We start from the raw sequence: 16,711 nt of genomic DNA, 5'->3' as shown, positions 1-16,711 counted from the left end.
ATCATCATCATCATCATCATCATCATCATCATCATCATCATCATCATCATCATCATCATCATCATCATCATCATCATCATCATCATCATCATCATCATCATCATCATCATCATCATCATCATCATCATCATCATCATCATCATCATCATCATCATCATCATCATCATCATCATCATCATCATCATCATCATCATCATCATCATCATCATCATCATCATCATCATCATCATCATCATCATCATCATCATCATCATCATCATCATCATCATCATCATCATCATCATCATCATCATCATCATCATCATCATCATCATCATCATCATCATCATCATCATCATCATCATCATCATCATCATCATCATCATCATCATCATCATCATCATCATCATCATCATCATCATCATCATCATCATCATCATCATCATCATCATCATCATCATCATCATCATCATCATCATCATCATCATCATCATCATCATCATCATCATCATCATCATCATCATCATCATCATCATCATCATCATCATCATCATCATCATCATCATCATCATCATCATCATCATCATCATCATCATCATCATCATCATCATCATCATCATCATCATCATCATCATCATCATCATCATCATCATCATCATCATCATCATCATCATCATCATCATCATCATCATCATCATCATCATCATCATCATCATCATCATCATCATCATCATCATCATCATCATCATCATCATCATCATCATCATCATCATCATCATCATCATCATCATCATCATCATCATCATCATCATCATCATCATCATCATCATCATCATCATCATCATCATCATCATCATCATCATCATCATCATCATCATCATCATCATCATCATCATCATCATCATCATCATCATCATCATCATCATCATCATCATCATCATCATCATCATCATCATCATCATCATCATCATCATCATCATCATCATCATCATCATCATCATCATCATCATCATCATCATCATCATCATCATCATCATCATCATCATCATCATCATCATCATCATCATCATCATCATCATCATCATCATCATCATCATCATCATCATCATCATCATCATCATCATCATCATCATCATCATCATCATCATCATCATCATCATCATCATCATCATCATCATCATCATCATCATCATCATCATCATCATCATCATCATCATCATCATCATCATCATCATCATCATCATCATCATCATCATCATCATCATCATCATCATCATCATCATCATCATCATCATCATCATCATCATCATCATCATCATCATCATCATCATCATCATCATCATCATCATCATCATCATCATCATCATCATCATCATCATCATCATCATCATCATCATCATCATCATCATCATCATCATCATCATCATCATCATCATCATCATCATCATCATCATCATCATCATCATCATCATCATCATCATCATCATCATCATCATCATCATCATCATCATCATCATCATCATCATCATCATCATCATCATCATCATCATCATCATCATCATCATCATCATCATCATCATCATCATCATCATCATCATCATCATCATCATCATCATCATCATCATCATCATCATCATCATCATCATCATCATCATCATCATCATCATCATCATCATCATCATCATCATCATCATCATCATCATCATCATCATCATCATCATCATCATCATCATCATCATCATCATCATCATCATCATCATCATCATCATCATCATCATCATCATCATCATCATCATCATCATCATCATCATCATCATCATCATCATCATCATCATCATCATCATCATCATCATCATCATCATCATCATCATCATCATCATCATCATCATCATCATCATCATCATCATCATCATCATCATCATCATCATCATCATCATCATCATCATCATCATCATCATCATCATCATCATCATCATCATCATCATCATCATCATCATCATCATCATCATCATCATCATCATCATCATCATCATCATCATCATCATCATCATCATCATCATCATCATCATCATCATCATCATCATCATCATCATCATCATCATCATCATCATCATCATCATCATCATCATCATCATCATCATCATCATCATCATCATCATCATCATCATCATCATCATCATCATCATCATCATCATCATCATCATCATCATCATCATCATCATCATCATCATCATCATCATCATCATCATCATCATCATCATCATCATCATCATCATCATCATCATCATCATCATCATCATCATCATCATCATCATCATCATCATCATCATCATCATCATCATCATCATCATCATCATCATCATCATCATCATCCAGCCCTTTGCGTCCACTGCTGGACATAGGCCTCCCTCATTTTTGTCCATTGTGCTCCATTTTAAGCATTTTGCATCAAATTTCTTGACATTTTTTTGAGATCGTCAGTCCAACGAGTAGGGGGTCTTCCTCTACTTCTTTTGTCTAATTTCGGCCTCCACTCAAGTAATCTCTTCGTCCACCTCCAATCACTGATTAGGGCGACGTGCCCGGCCCAGTTCTATTTCAGGGTGGCAATTCGGGAAATTACATCGGTAACTCATGTTCTTAGTCTAAGTCTTAATTCCCAACTCGGTCACGAAGCGATATACTCAGCATTGACCTTTCCATTTTCCTCGGAGCTATTTGCAGCATTTTAGAAATTGTAGCTATCAATGTCAAAGTTTCGGCACCATAAGTCACCACAGGCAACACACATTGGTCACATGTTTTACGTTTTAAAGAAATTGGTATATCGCTTTTAAAGATGCCTTTGAGTTTTCCATAGGCTGCCCATGCTAGGTTTATTCTTGTTCGTACTTCGCATGTTGGGTTGTCTCTTGTGCTCTTTATTTCGTGTGCAAGGTATATGTATTTTTCCACTAGTTGTTTTAGAGATGTTTATTTTAAGACCTACACTGGCACACACTAACTGAAGTTCATGTAGCATTGCACAGATCTCCTTGAGGTTGTCAGAGAACAAAACTATGTCGTCTGCGAATTAAGCCATTTAACTACAATAAAACTCTTTATACAATGAAACAGATATACAATTAGTTTTGAGAAAAAAGCTAACAAAATAGAAAAAAAACTTTACTTGACGTATCAAAAGCTTCGCTTGCGTGATTTCCTGGAATGAACATTTTAACAGTCTCTCTTCAAACCCCAGCAAAAATCTGCCATAATATGGGTGTCCCATCTTCCTTGGTAGCGGTCTTCAATGGTTTTTATCTCTTGGTGAAGTCTTTCACCTTGCTCCTCACTTGTGTCATATAAGTTTTCAGCGAAACGGTCCAGGTGGCTGTGAAGATAGTTGACTTTGATGCTCATATTCCATCCAAGTGATTGGAAGTTATTCAGCAAACGGTTTACCAGCTCAGCATAGTTTTCACTTTTGTGATTTCGCAGAAAATTTTCCATAATATCCACAAATGAAAGCCGAGCTTTTTTCTCTACCTCATTCATTGACCCCACAAAAGCCGGATCCTCTGTAAGAAGTCTGATCTGTGGTCCATGAAAGATTCCAGCTTTAAGTTTTTCCATACTTATCTGGGGAAGCTTTCTTCCTATGTAGGCAAAGCATGGTCCATGGGCTATGAGCCATTATTAGGTGGAGGCTGAATGGGTTTACAAGTGGTAAATGTATCATTTTAAAAGTTTAAAAATACTCTCCAAGCTGTTTTATTTCCTTATAAAATAGTAATGTAACGGCATTAAAGTTTTATTTCTTGCATAAATAAGGCATAATACAGTGAGAACAACAAATATATACTGAGGAATAAGTTTAATTAACAATGTACATTCCTTTGAATATATATTCTTCATTATCTCAAATATTAAAACTCTAATTTCGGATTTTGTCATATCCATAAAACTAGAGCTAACACAATAAAACGAAATCCATATTTCGATTTAGCGCCCCTAATATAGTAAAAATCAGCTTAAAGATTCACGGTACCAAAACAAATTTTTTTCTGTAGGCCTGTGTAATTCATTCGTACCGCGTATAGCTAGGAGCTGGTATCGGCTATAAACGATATAGTCAGGATCCCAAATAAATACAGTTGTCCGGAGAAGAAGTCGGGAGGAGAGTGTCAAAACCCGATAGCGCGCGCATTCCTGGCCCCTATCGATCATCCAGCTCCGACTCTGCATCGGGATCGGGAGAGGAGCAGTAATAGCACAGCCACTCGGGGGTGCAATGCTCAGGTAGTGTAGAGCAAGTGGCCTCCGCAGGCGTGATCAGACGATACGCGGGTTAGGTCCACCGCTTGAGTCCTTAGCACCTCCTGGGGCATGACTGCCAAGTCTGGAGGCTTATTTATCAGATAGCCATGATCATTCATCCACTCTAGAATGGTGAGGAAGGATCGAATGTTGTCGACAGTGGTGTTTGTCTTCCTATTTTCCACCATGCTGCCAGGTAAATATTTACCCCCCTATCTCATTTCAAACAATTTAACAATATTTATCTCACCAATTTGCAATTTACTTCTATTTTTATATATAAATTACTCTCTCATAGAATTTTTAATTATATTTATAATGTTATAAAGATTATAACCTTTTACTTTAACTCTACAAAAATTTACAATTACCTCAACTAAAATTTTAATCAAAAGTTAAACTCCTCTTGTTTTTATATTTTTCAATTGACCACTCACAATTTCACCTTTACCTACAGAAAAAAACCAGTCGATTAATATTTTATTATCCTCTAGGAATATTCTTATTATTCATTAGTTCGACGTCCTATATTAGTATTTTCTTAAATCCAAGTCTAAACATGTCTTTGACATATAATAGTTATGCTTCTGTGTTGACTTTCACTTTCAAAATCACCACTTGAACATTTACCTGTGTAACTTAAAATGTCTAATCTTCACAACTGTGTTTCATTTGATTTCACTATCAGGCTATTTGAAAATAATTGATCAGTTACAGATCATAAAATTTTCAAACAAGATATATGTTACCTTCATCTACTAGGTCATCTACTCCTTTTTGGACTACCGCTATTAAGCATTCTAATGGGTACCTATCTTGAATGTAATTATAATTATCCTAATTTAATTCCATATTTATATAGCAACGACGCTAAGTAGTTTTATCTTTCTCTCTTTAGTGTTAACCCATTTCTCTTCTGTCCATCGTCTAACTAGATCATACCTCTACTAAAGGTACGCTAATTATCAATAATTTAGTTAATATTTTAAGCTTTGAGATTAATTTTATTTCCATTGTTGTCTCTACAAATTTGTTTTGTCTACTTAGCAAAATTTTGCAAATTTCGCTTTTTTAAACCATCTTGCACCACTTTTAACTATCTTAGAATTATACCTTTGCAGGAATATAAACTGTAAAGACCTAATTATTTGTTGACTAAGTCCAGACAAATATATATATAATATTTCAAACTATTAACTATGGATCGTGAATTCTTGACCACAATGTTCATTGTTCCAATGATTTACGTACGAACTTCAGTAACTCTAATTGTTGGATCTGCTTTGTACATGTGATATAATTAAAATCAAACTTTATGTGATTCTCCATACACATATTTTACAAGTATTTTGTTATTTCGCTTTTTTCAGTGTTCTGTTTTGTATCTTTATTCAAACTATGTTTCAATCTAAACTATCTACGAACTATTTTCAGGGTGTTAGTTTTTGCCTTTATATTCTTCATTCATCAAGTTCAACTTTTACTTGTATAATCATTTTATGTATCACATGATATTAAATAATCCAGTAGTTACAAATATTAGTGTTCATGTGTTGAAAGTGTTTCTATCATCAACTAGTTGTTTTCGGTGTTTCAAAAATTGTTATGTTTGTCCTTTTTGGACAGTTTTGGATTTTTCCGTTTGTATTCTTCAACTTGTCTGAGAGTTTTTTACAGTTTTTTAATTACACATAATTAAATAAATATTTATAATACTTCAGAACGATCGTTTGGTTTCACAGCATCTTTCTAAGGCACACGTTTCAACATGTGTAGGAGCATGGTCTAAGATTTAAAAGAAGATTTAATTTGTCATTAATAAAGGATGTTTATATAGTTTAAATTATAAAATTATTTGTGTAGTCTAGTTGTTACTTTGAAGCTATTATTTCGTCTCTAATTTTATAAAATCATAGCTTAATATTCTTAATTGAAAGTATTTATCCTATTGTATATTATTCCTATTTTTCGATATAACATTTTTTGCACTCTTTTACTGAGATAACACCAATTAAAAAACGCAAACAAACAAGTTTAACCTCTTCATACATGTTAATAATTTTCTCGCAGCCAAATCCTAACATGCCTCTCATTGTCCGTGTTTCAAAATAAATTTTCATAAACTATCAGCCGAATCAGTTTTTTAGTCGCTATCTCCGTTTCTCAATAGCACGAACTCAAAAATTCGTTTACGCATGGTCCTATTTGTATATATTTTTCTATAGACAAACAGGAAGCAATAGCTAGTTGATGCAGTGCGCAGTAGTTTTTAAATCTTCGTCTGCAGGTGCATAATCAGGGGGAAATGCAATTGCAATCATTCATTCATTCATCTACGATCGCATAGGAAGAACGGTTCCAATGGTGCTCGTGGTGATTTTCGTGTTCGTGTTTGTGATCAAAATTCCAGGTAACTTCTAAGTTATAACAAACATGCCTTAGATTTAAATCAAACAATTTTCGAAAATAATAAAACTGAGATTGAATTTTGTTTTACACTTTTTCCACATCAATTATTATAAATAAGTTTGGAACTTATAACATTTAAATTTTTTTATTTTGTTAAAATAATTTACATTTTTTTTATTTTACTTTTATTATTTCAGATTCGGATCATGCTAGAGGCAAATACAGTATGACATGATTTTTAATATCAACTTATTAATTTTTTGCCAGTTTCGAATATTTGTTTAAAATTTTTAAATTAAATTTTTTTTATTTGTATTTTCTTTTATTATTATAATTAACTATTTTTTTAATTTTAGTTTTGTTGTTTCAGACTCAGATTATGTTATAAAAATAAATAATATGAAAGGTTTTTTTTATTTATTAAATTGTTCCCTTGTTGAATATTTCTTCTAAATTGATATTTTAGATTTTTAAAAGCTATTATTTTTTTGCTGTTAGCATTACCTCAATAAATTTTACATTTGCACTACAAAAAAACTGACAAAATTTGTTACTTCAAATTCATATTCCGAAAGTGTTTGAAAAAAAGCAGTATAAATATATTTATTTTTAATAATTTATTACATTTTTTAATTTATTTTCATTTCTTAAATTATTCTACTAATGAACAGATTTCTTTTTGAATCTTGTAAAAGAAAACAAACTTAGAATTAACAAATGAAATTGCAATTTTCTTTTTAAATGATTTTATGATTTACCATTAGATTTAATTCAAAATTAAAATCAAGATCAAATACAAAATAATACTCGTGTTCAGTTAAAAATTAGACAAATATGTACAGTATGTCATGATTTTTAATATCAACTTATTCATTTTTGGCCAGTTTCGAATATTTGTTTAAAATTTTTAAATTAAATTTTTTTATTTTTAGTTTATTTTATTATTATTTTTTAATTTTAATTTTGTTGTTTCAGACTCAGATTATGTTATAAAAATAAAAAATATAAAAGGTTTTTTTATTTATTAAATTGTTGCCTTGTTGAATAGATCTTCTAAATTGATATTTTAGTTTTTTAAAAGCTATTATTTTTTTTCTGTGAGCATTACCTCAATAAATTTTATATTACACTACAAAACTTAAATTGCACTTTATATTGCACTACAAAATACCTCACAAATTTGTTACTTCAAATTCATGTTCCGACAGTGTTCGAAAGAAAGCAGTATAAATATATTTATTTTTAATAATTTATAACATTTTTTAATTTATTTTCATTTATTCAATTATTCTACTAATGAATAGATTTCTTACAAATACAGTATGACATGATTTTTTATATCAACTTATTCATTTTTTGCCAGTTTCGAATATTTGTTTGAAATTTGTAAATTCAATTTTTTTATTTGTATTTTATTTTATTATTATAATTAACTATTTTTTATTTTAGCTTTGTTGTTTCAGACTCAGATTATGTTATAAAAATAAATAATATGAAATATTTTTTTATTTATTAAATTGTTTTCTTGTTGAATATTTCTTCTAAATTGACATTTTAGTTTTTTAAAAGCTATTATTTTTTTTCTGTGAGGATTACCTCAATAAATTTCATATTACACTACAAAACTTAAATTGCACTTTATATTGCACTACAAAAAACCTCACAAATTTGTTACTTCAAATTTATGTTCCAACAGTGTTCGAAAAAAAAGCAGTATAAATATATTTATTTTTAATAATTTAATACATTTTTTAATTTATTTTCATTTATTCAATTATTCTACTAATAATAAATAGATTTCTTTTTAAATCTCGTAAAAGCAAACAAACTTAGAATTAGCAAATGAAATTGCAATTTTCTTTTTAAATGATTTTATGATTTACCTTTAGATTTAATTCAAATCAAGATCAAATACAAAATAATACTCGTGTTCAGTTAAAAATTAGAGACAAATATGTACAGTATGACATGATTTTTAATAGCAACTTATTCATTTTTGGTCAGTTTCGAATATTTGTTTAAAATTTTTAAATTCAATTTTTTTATTTGTATTTTATTTTATTATTAATTTTTAATTTCAGTTTTATTGTTTCAGACTCAGATTATGTTATAAAAATAAAAAATATAAAAAGTTTTTTTTATTTATTAAATTGTTCCCTTGTTGAATATTTCTTCTAAATTGATATTTTAGTTTTTTAGAAGCTATTATATTTTTGCTGTGAGAATTACCTCAATAAATTTTATATTACACTACAAAACTTAAATTGAACTTTATATTGCACTACAAAAAACTCACAAATTTGTTACTTCAAATTCATGTTCCGACAGTGATCGAAAGAAAGCAGTATAAATATATTTATTCTTTTTAATTTATTACATTTTTTAATTTATTTTCATTTATTCAAATATTCTACTAATTAACAGATTTCTTACAAATACAGTATAACATGATTTTTAATACTAACTTGTTCATTTTTTGCCAGTTTCGAATATTTGTTTAAAACTTTTTAAATTAAATTTTTTTATTTGTATTTTCTTTTATTATTATTATTAACTATTTTTTTATTTTAGCTTTGTTGTTTCAGACTCAGATTATGTTATAAAAATAAATAATATGAAAAGTTTTTTTATTTATTAAATTGTTCCCTTGTTGAATATTTCTTCTAAATTGATATTTTAGATTTTTAAAAGCTATTATTTTTTTGCTGTTAGCATTACCTCAATAAATTTTACATTTGCACTACAAAAAAACTCACAAATTTGTTACTTCAAATTCATGTTCCGACAGTGTTCGAAAAAAAGCAGTATAAATATATTTATTTTTAATAATTCATTACATTTTTTAATTTATTTTCATTATTTCAATTATTCTACTAATGAATAGATTTCTTTTTGAATCTTGTAAAAGCAAACAAACTTAGAATTAGCAAATGAAATTGCAATTTTCTTTTTAAATGATTTTATGATTTACCTTTAGATTTAATTCAAAATTCAAATCAAGATCAAATACAAAATAATACTCGTGTTCAGTTAAAAATTAGAGAAAAATATGTACAGTATGACATGATTTTTAATGTCAACTTATTCATTTTTGGCCACTTTCGAATATTTGTTTAAAATTTTTAAGTTGAATTTTTTTATTTGTATTTTATTTTATTATTATTTTTTAATTTTAGTTTTGTTGTTTCAGACTCAGATTATGTTATAAAAATAAAAAATATAAAAGGCTTTTTTATTTATTAAATTGTTCCCTTGTTGAATAGTTCTTCTAAATTAATATTTTAGTTTTTTAAAAGCTATTATTTTTTTGCTGTAAGCATTACCTCAATAAATTTTATATTACACTACAAAACTTAAATTGCATTTTATATTGCACTACAAAAAAACTCACAAATTTGTTACTTCAAATTCATGTTCTGACAGTGTTCGAAAGAAAGCAGTATAAATATATTTATTCTTAATAATTCTCACCAATTCACCAATTCTCTGTTGATAACTCTACCTTTGAAGTGGTGGACAAATTCACATACTTAGGCTCCCTGATCACCAAGGAAAACGTCATGACAGAAGAAATCAAGCGAAGGATAATCCTAGCGAACAAATGCTATTTTGGACTGAGTAGACATATGAGAAGCAGAAACTTAAGCCAAAAAACAAAAATAACCATATACAAAACCCTTATACAACCAGTGTTGACATATGGATCGGAGACATGGACCATCTCCAAGGCAGATGAAAACCTTCTGCTTATATTTGAACGAAGGATCCTGAGAGGCATATTCAGTGGCATCAGTGAAAATGGTATTTGGAGGAGGAGGTACAACTACGAGGTATACCACAGATATAAACATATATTTGGTGGAAAAGACGTAGTATCTCTTATAAGAATAGGACGACTAAGATATGCAGGACATCTAGCAAGATCACAGCATAACAACCCTCCTAGAAGAATCCTTATGTCACAACCTGTGTGAAGTAGAAATAGGGGTAGGCCAAAACTTAGATGGAAAGATGGTGTAGATGAGGAAGGGAGAAAAATAGGCGCAGCAAACTGGCAACAGTTGGCAATGGATAGGACTGACTGGCGTAATAGACTTGGGAAGGTCGAGGCTCTTTCATAGGGCTGTAGCACCATTGATGATGATGATTCTTAATAATTCATTACATTTTTTAATTTATTTTCATTATTTCAATTATTCTACTAATGAATAGATTTCTTACAAATACAGTATAATATGATTTTTAATCTCAACTTATTCATTTTTTGTCAGTTTCGAATATTTGTTTAAAATTTTTAAATTCAATTTCTTTATTTGTATTTTATTTTATTATTATAATTAACTATTTTTTAATTTTAGTTTTGTTGTTTCAGACTCAGATTGTGTTATAAAAATAAATAATATGAAGAGTTTTTTTATTTATTAAATTGTTTCCTTGTTGAATATTTCTTCTAAATTGATATTTTAGATTTTTAAAAGCTATTATTTTCTTGCTGTTAGCATTACCTCAATAAATTTTAAATTTTCACTATAAAAAAAACTCACAAATTTGTTACTGTATAAATATATTTATTTTTAATAATTTAATACATTTTTTAATTTATTTTCATTTATTCAATTATTCTACTAATAATAAATAGATTTCTTTTTAAATCTCGTAAAAGCAAACAAACTTAGAATTGGCAAATGAAATTGCAATTTTCTTTTTAAATGATTTTATGATTTATCTTCAGATTTAATTCAAATCAAGATCAAATACAACATAATACTTGTGTTCAGTTAAAAACTAATTTAAGTTTTATTTAGAGCTTGCAACAGTGACGTTTTAAGCTACCACATGATTGAAATGTTTTACCGGGTAAAAAAAACACGACGCGACGTCTACGATGCCAAAACTTAGCAGTGTATTTAATTTTAAAATTAAATGCAACTGTATAATTTAATAAAAAAAGAGGATAAAATCAGAGCGTCTGTAATATCCTTCAAGCATTATTTCTCTTTGTTTGATATATTAGTATCCTTGGAAAAGACATTTTAATATCAAACATAATATTGCAAAGCACTTGCGCTATTGCTATTGCACTTGTCTAAAAATATTAATAAATGTTTTATCTTCCTTTGAAAATAGCATAAACTCAATAATTCGTTTAACCTCATGGCTCTTTTTGTATATGTATTAGTCAAACTTCGAAGCTCCTAGGTCAAACCTCAGGTCTGCCTTACGGGCTTAGTCAAACCCTGAAATGAATTCCATATTCGGTCTTTGACTCAAGAATTTTCGTCAAACCTAGGAGAGACTAATTTGGTCAGGCAAACGTCGAAATTTAATTTTATAAAATGGGATTTTACCATTCAAACTCCGATCAGGTATTAAAATGTCATAATTTGTTAGATTTGGTTAATTAAAACGTCATTTTTTGCTTTTAATGCTTATTGTTTTTATATTGTCGTAATTAAAATAAAAAATAGTCTTTATTCTCACGTGGTCAGGCATTATGACATTTAGAATTGCACAAAACCTTTTACCTTTTACATTTATATAATTTTGAAGAGCATTTTTTATTGCTGTTTTATTGCATTTTATAAAGCCAAGCCTCCAAATTTAGATTCTTTTGCACTGATTTCCTTTAAAGACAGCCGAAAATTAAGAAATCGAAATTAAGAAAATTTTTTGCATTCTTTTATTTGATTCTTCGAAAAAAGTGTGTTTATTGTTTCGTGTTTCGTCCCTGCTCTGTATAAAACGTCAACTGTTTTATCTTTTATGATACCAAATACATTTTAAGCATCTCCTTTAGATCTATTAAAGCAAGGAATAGATATGGTTACAGTTTTTCCGATCGCAATTGGCGGAAATTTTTGTTCCGTTAATTGTTTCATAACATTAACCTGAGCTTGAAGACCTTCAATCGCCTTTTCTTTATTTTTATATTTTCTGTCTCTGCACAACGCATGCATGTAACTTTACTTTCGAAGACTTTATAGTACCTATGCACCAAGTGTGCTGTAAGCGCACACAACATCTACAATCTGATTATAAATTATATAAATTATTATGAACGTATGTGCGCCAGGGTTCTTGTTTTGGCGAATACAACAAACCATATCTAAACAAGTAATCTCAATTGTTGAACAATTTTCTTCCTCTCATAATAACGACAGTTCAGAGTCCAGGGGTTTTGTCAAGATGGCGATCCTTAGATCACCATACTGAGAAAGTAGATTCTCTCTCCGATTGAAGTATCTTCTTTCACAGTAGTTGGCGATGTCATTTTCATTTCATATCTTTGAGCTAAAATAAAATTCATGTAAATTACATGTAAATAATAATTAAAAGTTAAAAATTTAAATATACATGAAACATATGCTTGTAACAGTAATAGTGTAAAACTACTAAGTTTAGATTGACACAGTTTTTTTTATGAAATTTTTTAATTTAAATTTGGAGATTACAACTGTAAACATACGCTATGGGGTTCACGCCTAGAGATGCATCAAGTCAAACTAGTTTGATTTTATTCAACAAACTTGACTTGACTTGAAAACCAAATTTTTTTTAAAAAAAAGTTTGACTTGACTTGATTTCGATATCTTTAGGTTTGACTTGAAATCAAACTTCTTCAAACAGTTTGAAGTTTGAATATCATATTACGCAACGTGTTTATTTCCAATTGCCGACTTTTGTTTTGACTTATTTGGATAGGTCGGAATGTGTACTCTGCTAATCTGTATTCTACAAGAGAAAAAAATCTGTAGTCGAAGCAGAATTAATTAAGAAAAATAAATATACGGATTTATTTGATGTTGCGGCAGGTGATTTCAAAACAATTAAAATTGCAAAGTGTCATCATCATCATTCTCTTTGCCTTATCCCTATGCGGGGTCAGCTTCCCTAATTGCATTTCTCCACACAATTCTATCTTGGGTCATGTCAATGTTAATCCCCTTTACCAACATGTCCTGCCTTATCGTCTCCCCCCAAGTCTTCTTTGGTCTTCCCCTCCTACTCCTTCCAGGAATCTGCACTTCTGCTATTCTTCGTATTGGGTGATTAACGTCTCGACGTTGAACATGACCAAACCATCTTAACCTATGCTCTCTCATTTTGGCATCAATTGGTGCCACACCTAGACTTCCCCTAATATACTCATTTCTAATCTTATCCTTCTTTGTCACCCCACTCATCCATCTAAGCATTCTCATTTCCGCCACATGCATTCGTTGTTCCTCTTTCTTTTTCACTGCCCAACATTCAGTTCCGTACATCATAGCCGGTCTTATGGCTGTTTTATAGAATTTTCCCTTCAGCTTCATTGGAATTTTTCTGTCACACAACACCCCACTCGCTTCTTTCCACTTCATCCATCCAGCCCTAATTCTACTGCATGCATCTCCATCTATTTCTCCATTACTCTGTAATACCGATCCTAGGTACTTAAAACTATTGCTTTTCACAATCATTTCCCCATCCAAAAATACCATTTTATTTGTAGTAACTCCATCTTTAAATGAGCACTCCAAATACTCTGTTTTTGTCCTACTAAGTTTTAAACCTTTTTCCTCCAGGGCTTGTCTCCACTGTTCCAGTTTTTGTTCTAAGTCTCTTTCACTATTTCCTATTAATACTACATCATCAGCATACATTAGGCACCATGGAATGCTACCCTGTAGTTTCGCTGTTATCTGGTCCAAAACTAATGAGAATAAATAAGGACTCAGCACCGAGCCTTGGTGCAATCCTACTTTCACCTGAAATTTATCGGTCTCTCCCACACCTGTCCTAACACAAGTCGTTACTCCCTCATACATATCTCTCACAATCTTTACATATTCGCCAGGGACTCCTTTCTTATTGAGTGCCCACCACAGAATCTCTCGAGGAACTCTATCATATGCTTTCTCAAGATCAATGAATACCATATGAGCGTTGGTCTCTTTATTCCTGTATTTTTCCATCAGTTGCCTTACAATGAAAATTGCATCTGTTGTTGATCTGCCCTGCATAAAGCCAAATTGATTATCGGATATTTCGGTTTCTTCACGTATCCGTCTATCAATTACTCTCTCCCATATTTTCACGGTGTGGCTAACTAGTTTTATAGCCCTGTAGTTTGTACATTGTTGAATGTCTCCCTTGTTTTTGTAGACAGGTCTAATATACTGCTTCTTCATTCGTCTGGCATTTGTCCAACTTCCATAATTCTATTAAATAGACCTGCTAGCCAACTTATTCCTGTCTCTCTCAATTCTCTCCATAATTCCCCAGGAATATCATCTGGCCCAACTGCTTTTCCTTTCTTTATCTTTTGAAGAGCTTGAGCCACTTCCTCGTTTGTTATTCTGTTAACAATTGCTGTTACTGTCTCCGTTAACTTCACAGGCTGTCTGTCAAATTCTTTATTTAATAAACTGTCAAAATACTTTCTCCATCTCTTTTTGACATCCTTTTCGTGGATTAGTATTTTATTATTTTCATCTCGGCTACATCTAATCTGATTAAAATCTCTTGCTTTCTTTGCTCTCTGTTTGGCTATTTTATATATCTTTGCTTCGCCTTCCCTGGTATCAAGTTTAAAATTGCAAAGTGTATACTTGTATTATGTAAAAATAAAGAACAGCGTTATAAAATGGCAAATAGTGAACTAATTCTTTAAAACGACATTGCAAAGTCGCAAAAAATCCATTAAACATACTCTATCAAAAATATAATATTTTGTTATTCCTTCATAAATTTTCGTTAAAGTAGATAAAATTACAATTGGTATGATAAAAAAAACTTCCAACGAATTCTTTGTTAATCTAGTAACCAGAAATAAAATTAAGCATTTATGTTGACTTTCATTAAATATAAAATATTGTACCCACACCATGAAATCAGGCCCGCCGAGAGGGCGGTACAGCCGGTACATTTTACCGGGGCCCGGCGATGTAAGGGGCCCGGCGTCGACCAGACCAAAGACGTAATTTTTCCCGTTTTTTTTTGTTATTGACTTTATGTGCATAATTCACTTAATAATCGGTTATATTTAATATGACCTTTACCTCTATTATTGTATTTTGAAATATATTTTATTGCTTTATTGCTGCTGCGACATCATACGTTGTTATTTCACATATCATACGTTGTTCCGGTGCCGGCGCACTGCTTTCATTTATCGTCTGCTAGGGTTCAAAGCATTAAACCACTAGCACAGAAATTACCTGGAATTAATAAAGCTCTAGAAGAAGTAATTAAATATAAATATAACATCGGTATACACATATACATATATTATGTGTACTAATGTCATCGATTTGGTTAAAATTTTAACAGCAATAAATCACATATTTTGGCCATGTTATGCGACACCCAGAGAGATATAATATATTCCATTTAATAATACAAGGCAAGGTAGACGGAAGAAGATGGCCAGGTCGAAGAAGAACGTCATGTCTTAAAAACCTGAGAAGAATGGATTAACATATCCTCTGCATCTCTTTTCCGAGCTGCCTTCAACAAAATTACTATAGCCAATTTGATAGCCAACGGTCGATAATCGAGCACGGCACATGAAAAAGAATAAATCACAGGAGTCAAATATTACAGTGCAGTCAGCTAACTTTGGCTATATGGAGATTAAAAATATATCAGATCAGGGCTTCTTTAGATGCTGATTTGTAAACAAACGACCACATTTGAATGTCAAGTGGCATTTTGATTTTTAAAGAAAACTTGTGTGGCATATTTAGTAATAATAACTGACTTATCTTATCTTCCCTTTTTAAGAAGCCAAGAATATTAATAAAAGAATATTTAAAAATTACTAAAAACATCGTTTTTTTTTCTACTTTCGTTGCTTATAACTTCAAAAGGATTCATTTTAAAGCAAAGTCGTGCGGAAATTAAATTAACGATAATTGAATTTTTCGATACGGCTGGTTAAAAATATTTTAATTTATTACCCTTGATGCAAAATAGACATAAATAGAAAACATGGGAGAAAATAGGATTGTTTTTAATCTGATTTTCAACCACTTAAATTGCA

General features: G+C 30.5%; 1 protein-coding gene across 4 annotated transcripts in view; it reads left to right on the top strand.

The window, feature by feature from the left end:
• The first annotated feature begins 4,236 nt into the window (after positions 1–4,236).
• The window catches only part of LOC114328607 (neuronal acetylcholine receptor subunit alpha-7), a 1,048,703-nt gene continuing 1,036,228 nt past the window's right edge, over positions 4,237–16,711 (top strand). For all 4 annotated transcript variants that reach the window (XM_050663684.1, XM_050663682.1, XM_050663683.1 and 1 more), the window contains exon 1: positions 4,237–4,474. In XM_050663684.1, coding sequence (XP_050519641.1) covers positions 4,408–4,474 — 67 coding nt within the window. In that variant the 5' untranslated portion in view covers positions 4,237–4,407. The remainder of the gene's footprint in view (positions 4,475–16,711) is intronic.

This window comes from Diabrotica virgifera, chromosome 10, assembly GCF_917563875.1.
Source record: "Diabrotica virgifera virgifera chromosome 10, PGI_DIABVI_V3a".
Classification (NCBI taxonomy): Eukaryota; Metazoa; Arthropoda; class Insecta; order Coleoptera; family Chrysomelidae; genus Diabrotica; species Diabrotica virgifera.
Note: the sequence above shows the minus strand (reverse complement) of the source record. Positions and strands in the feature narration are given on the sequence as shown.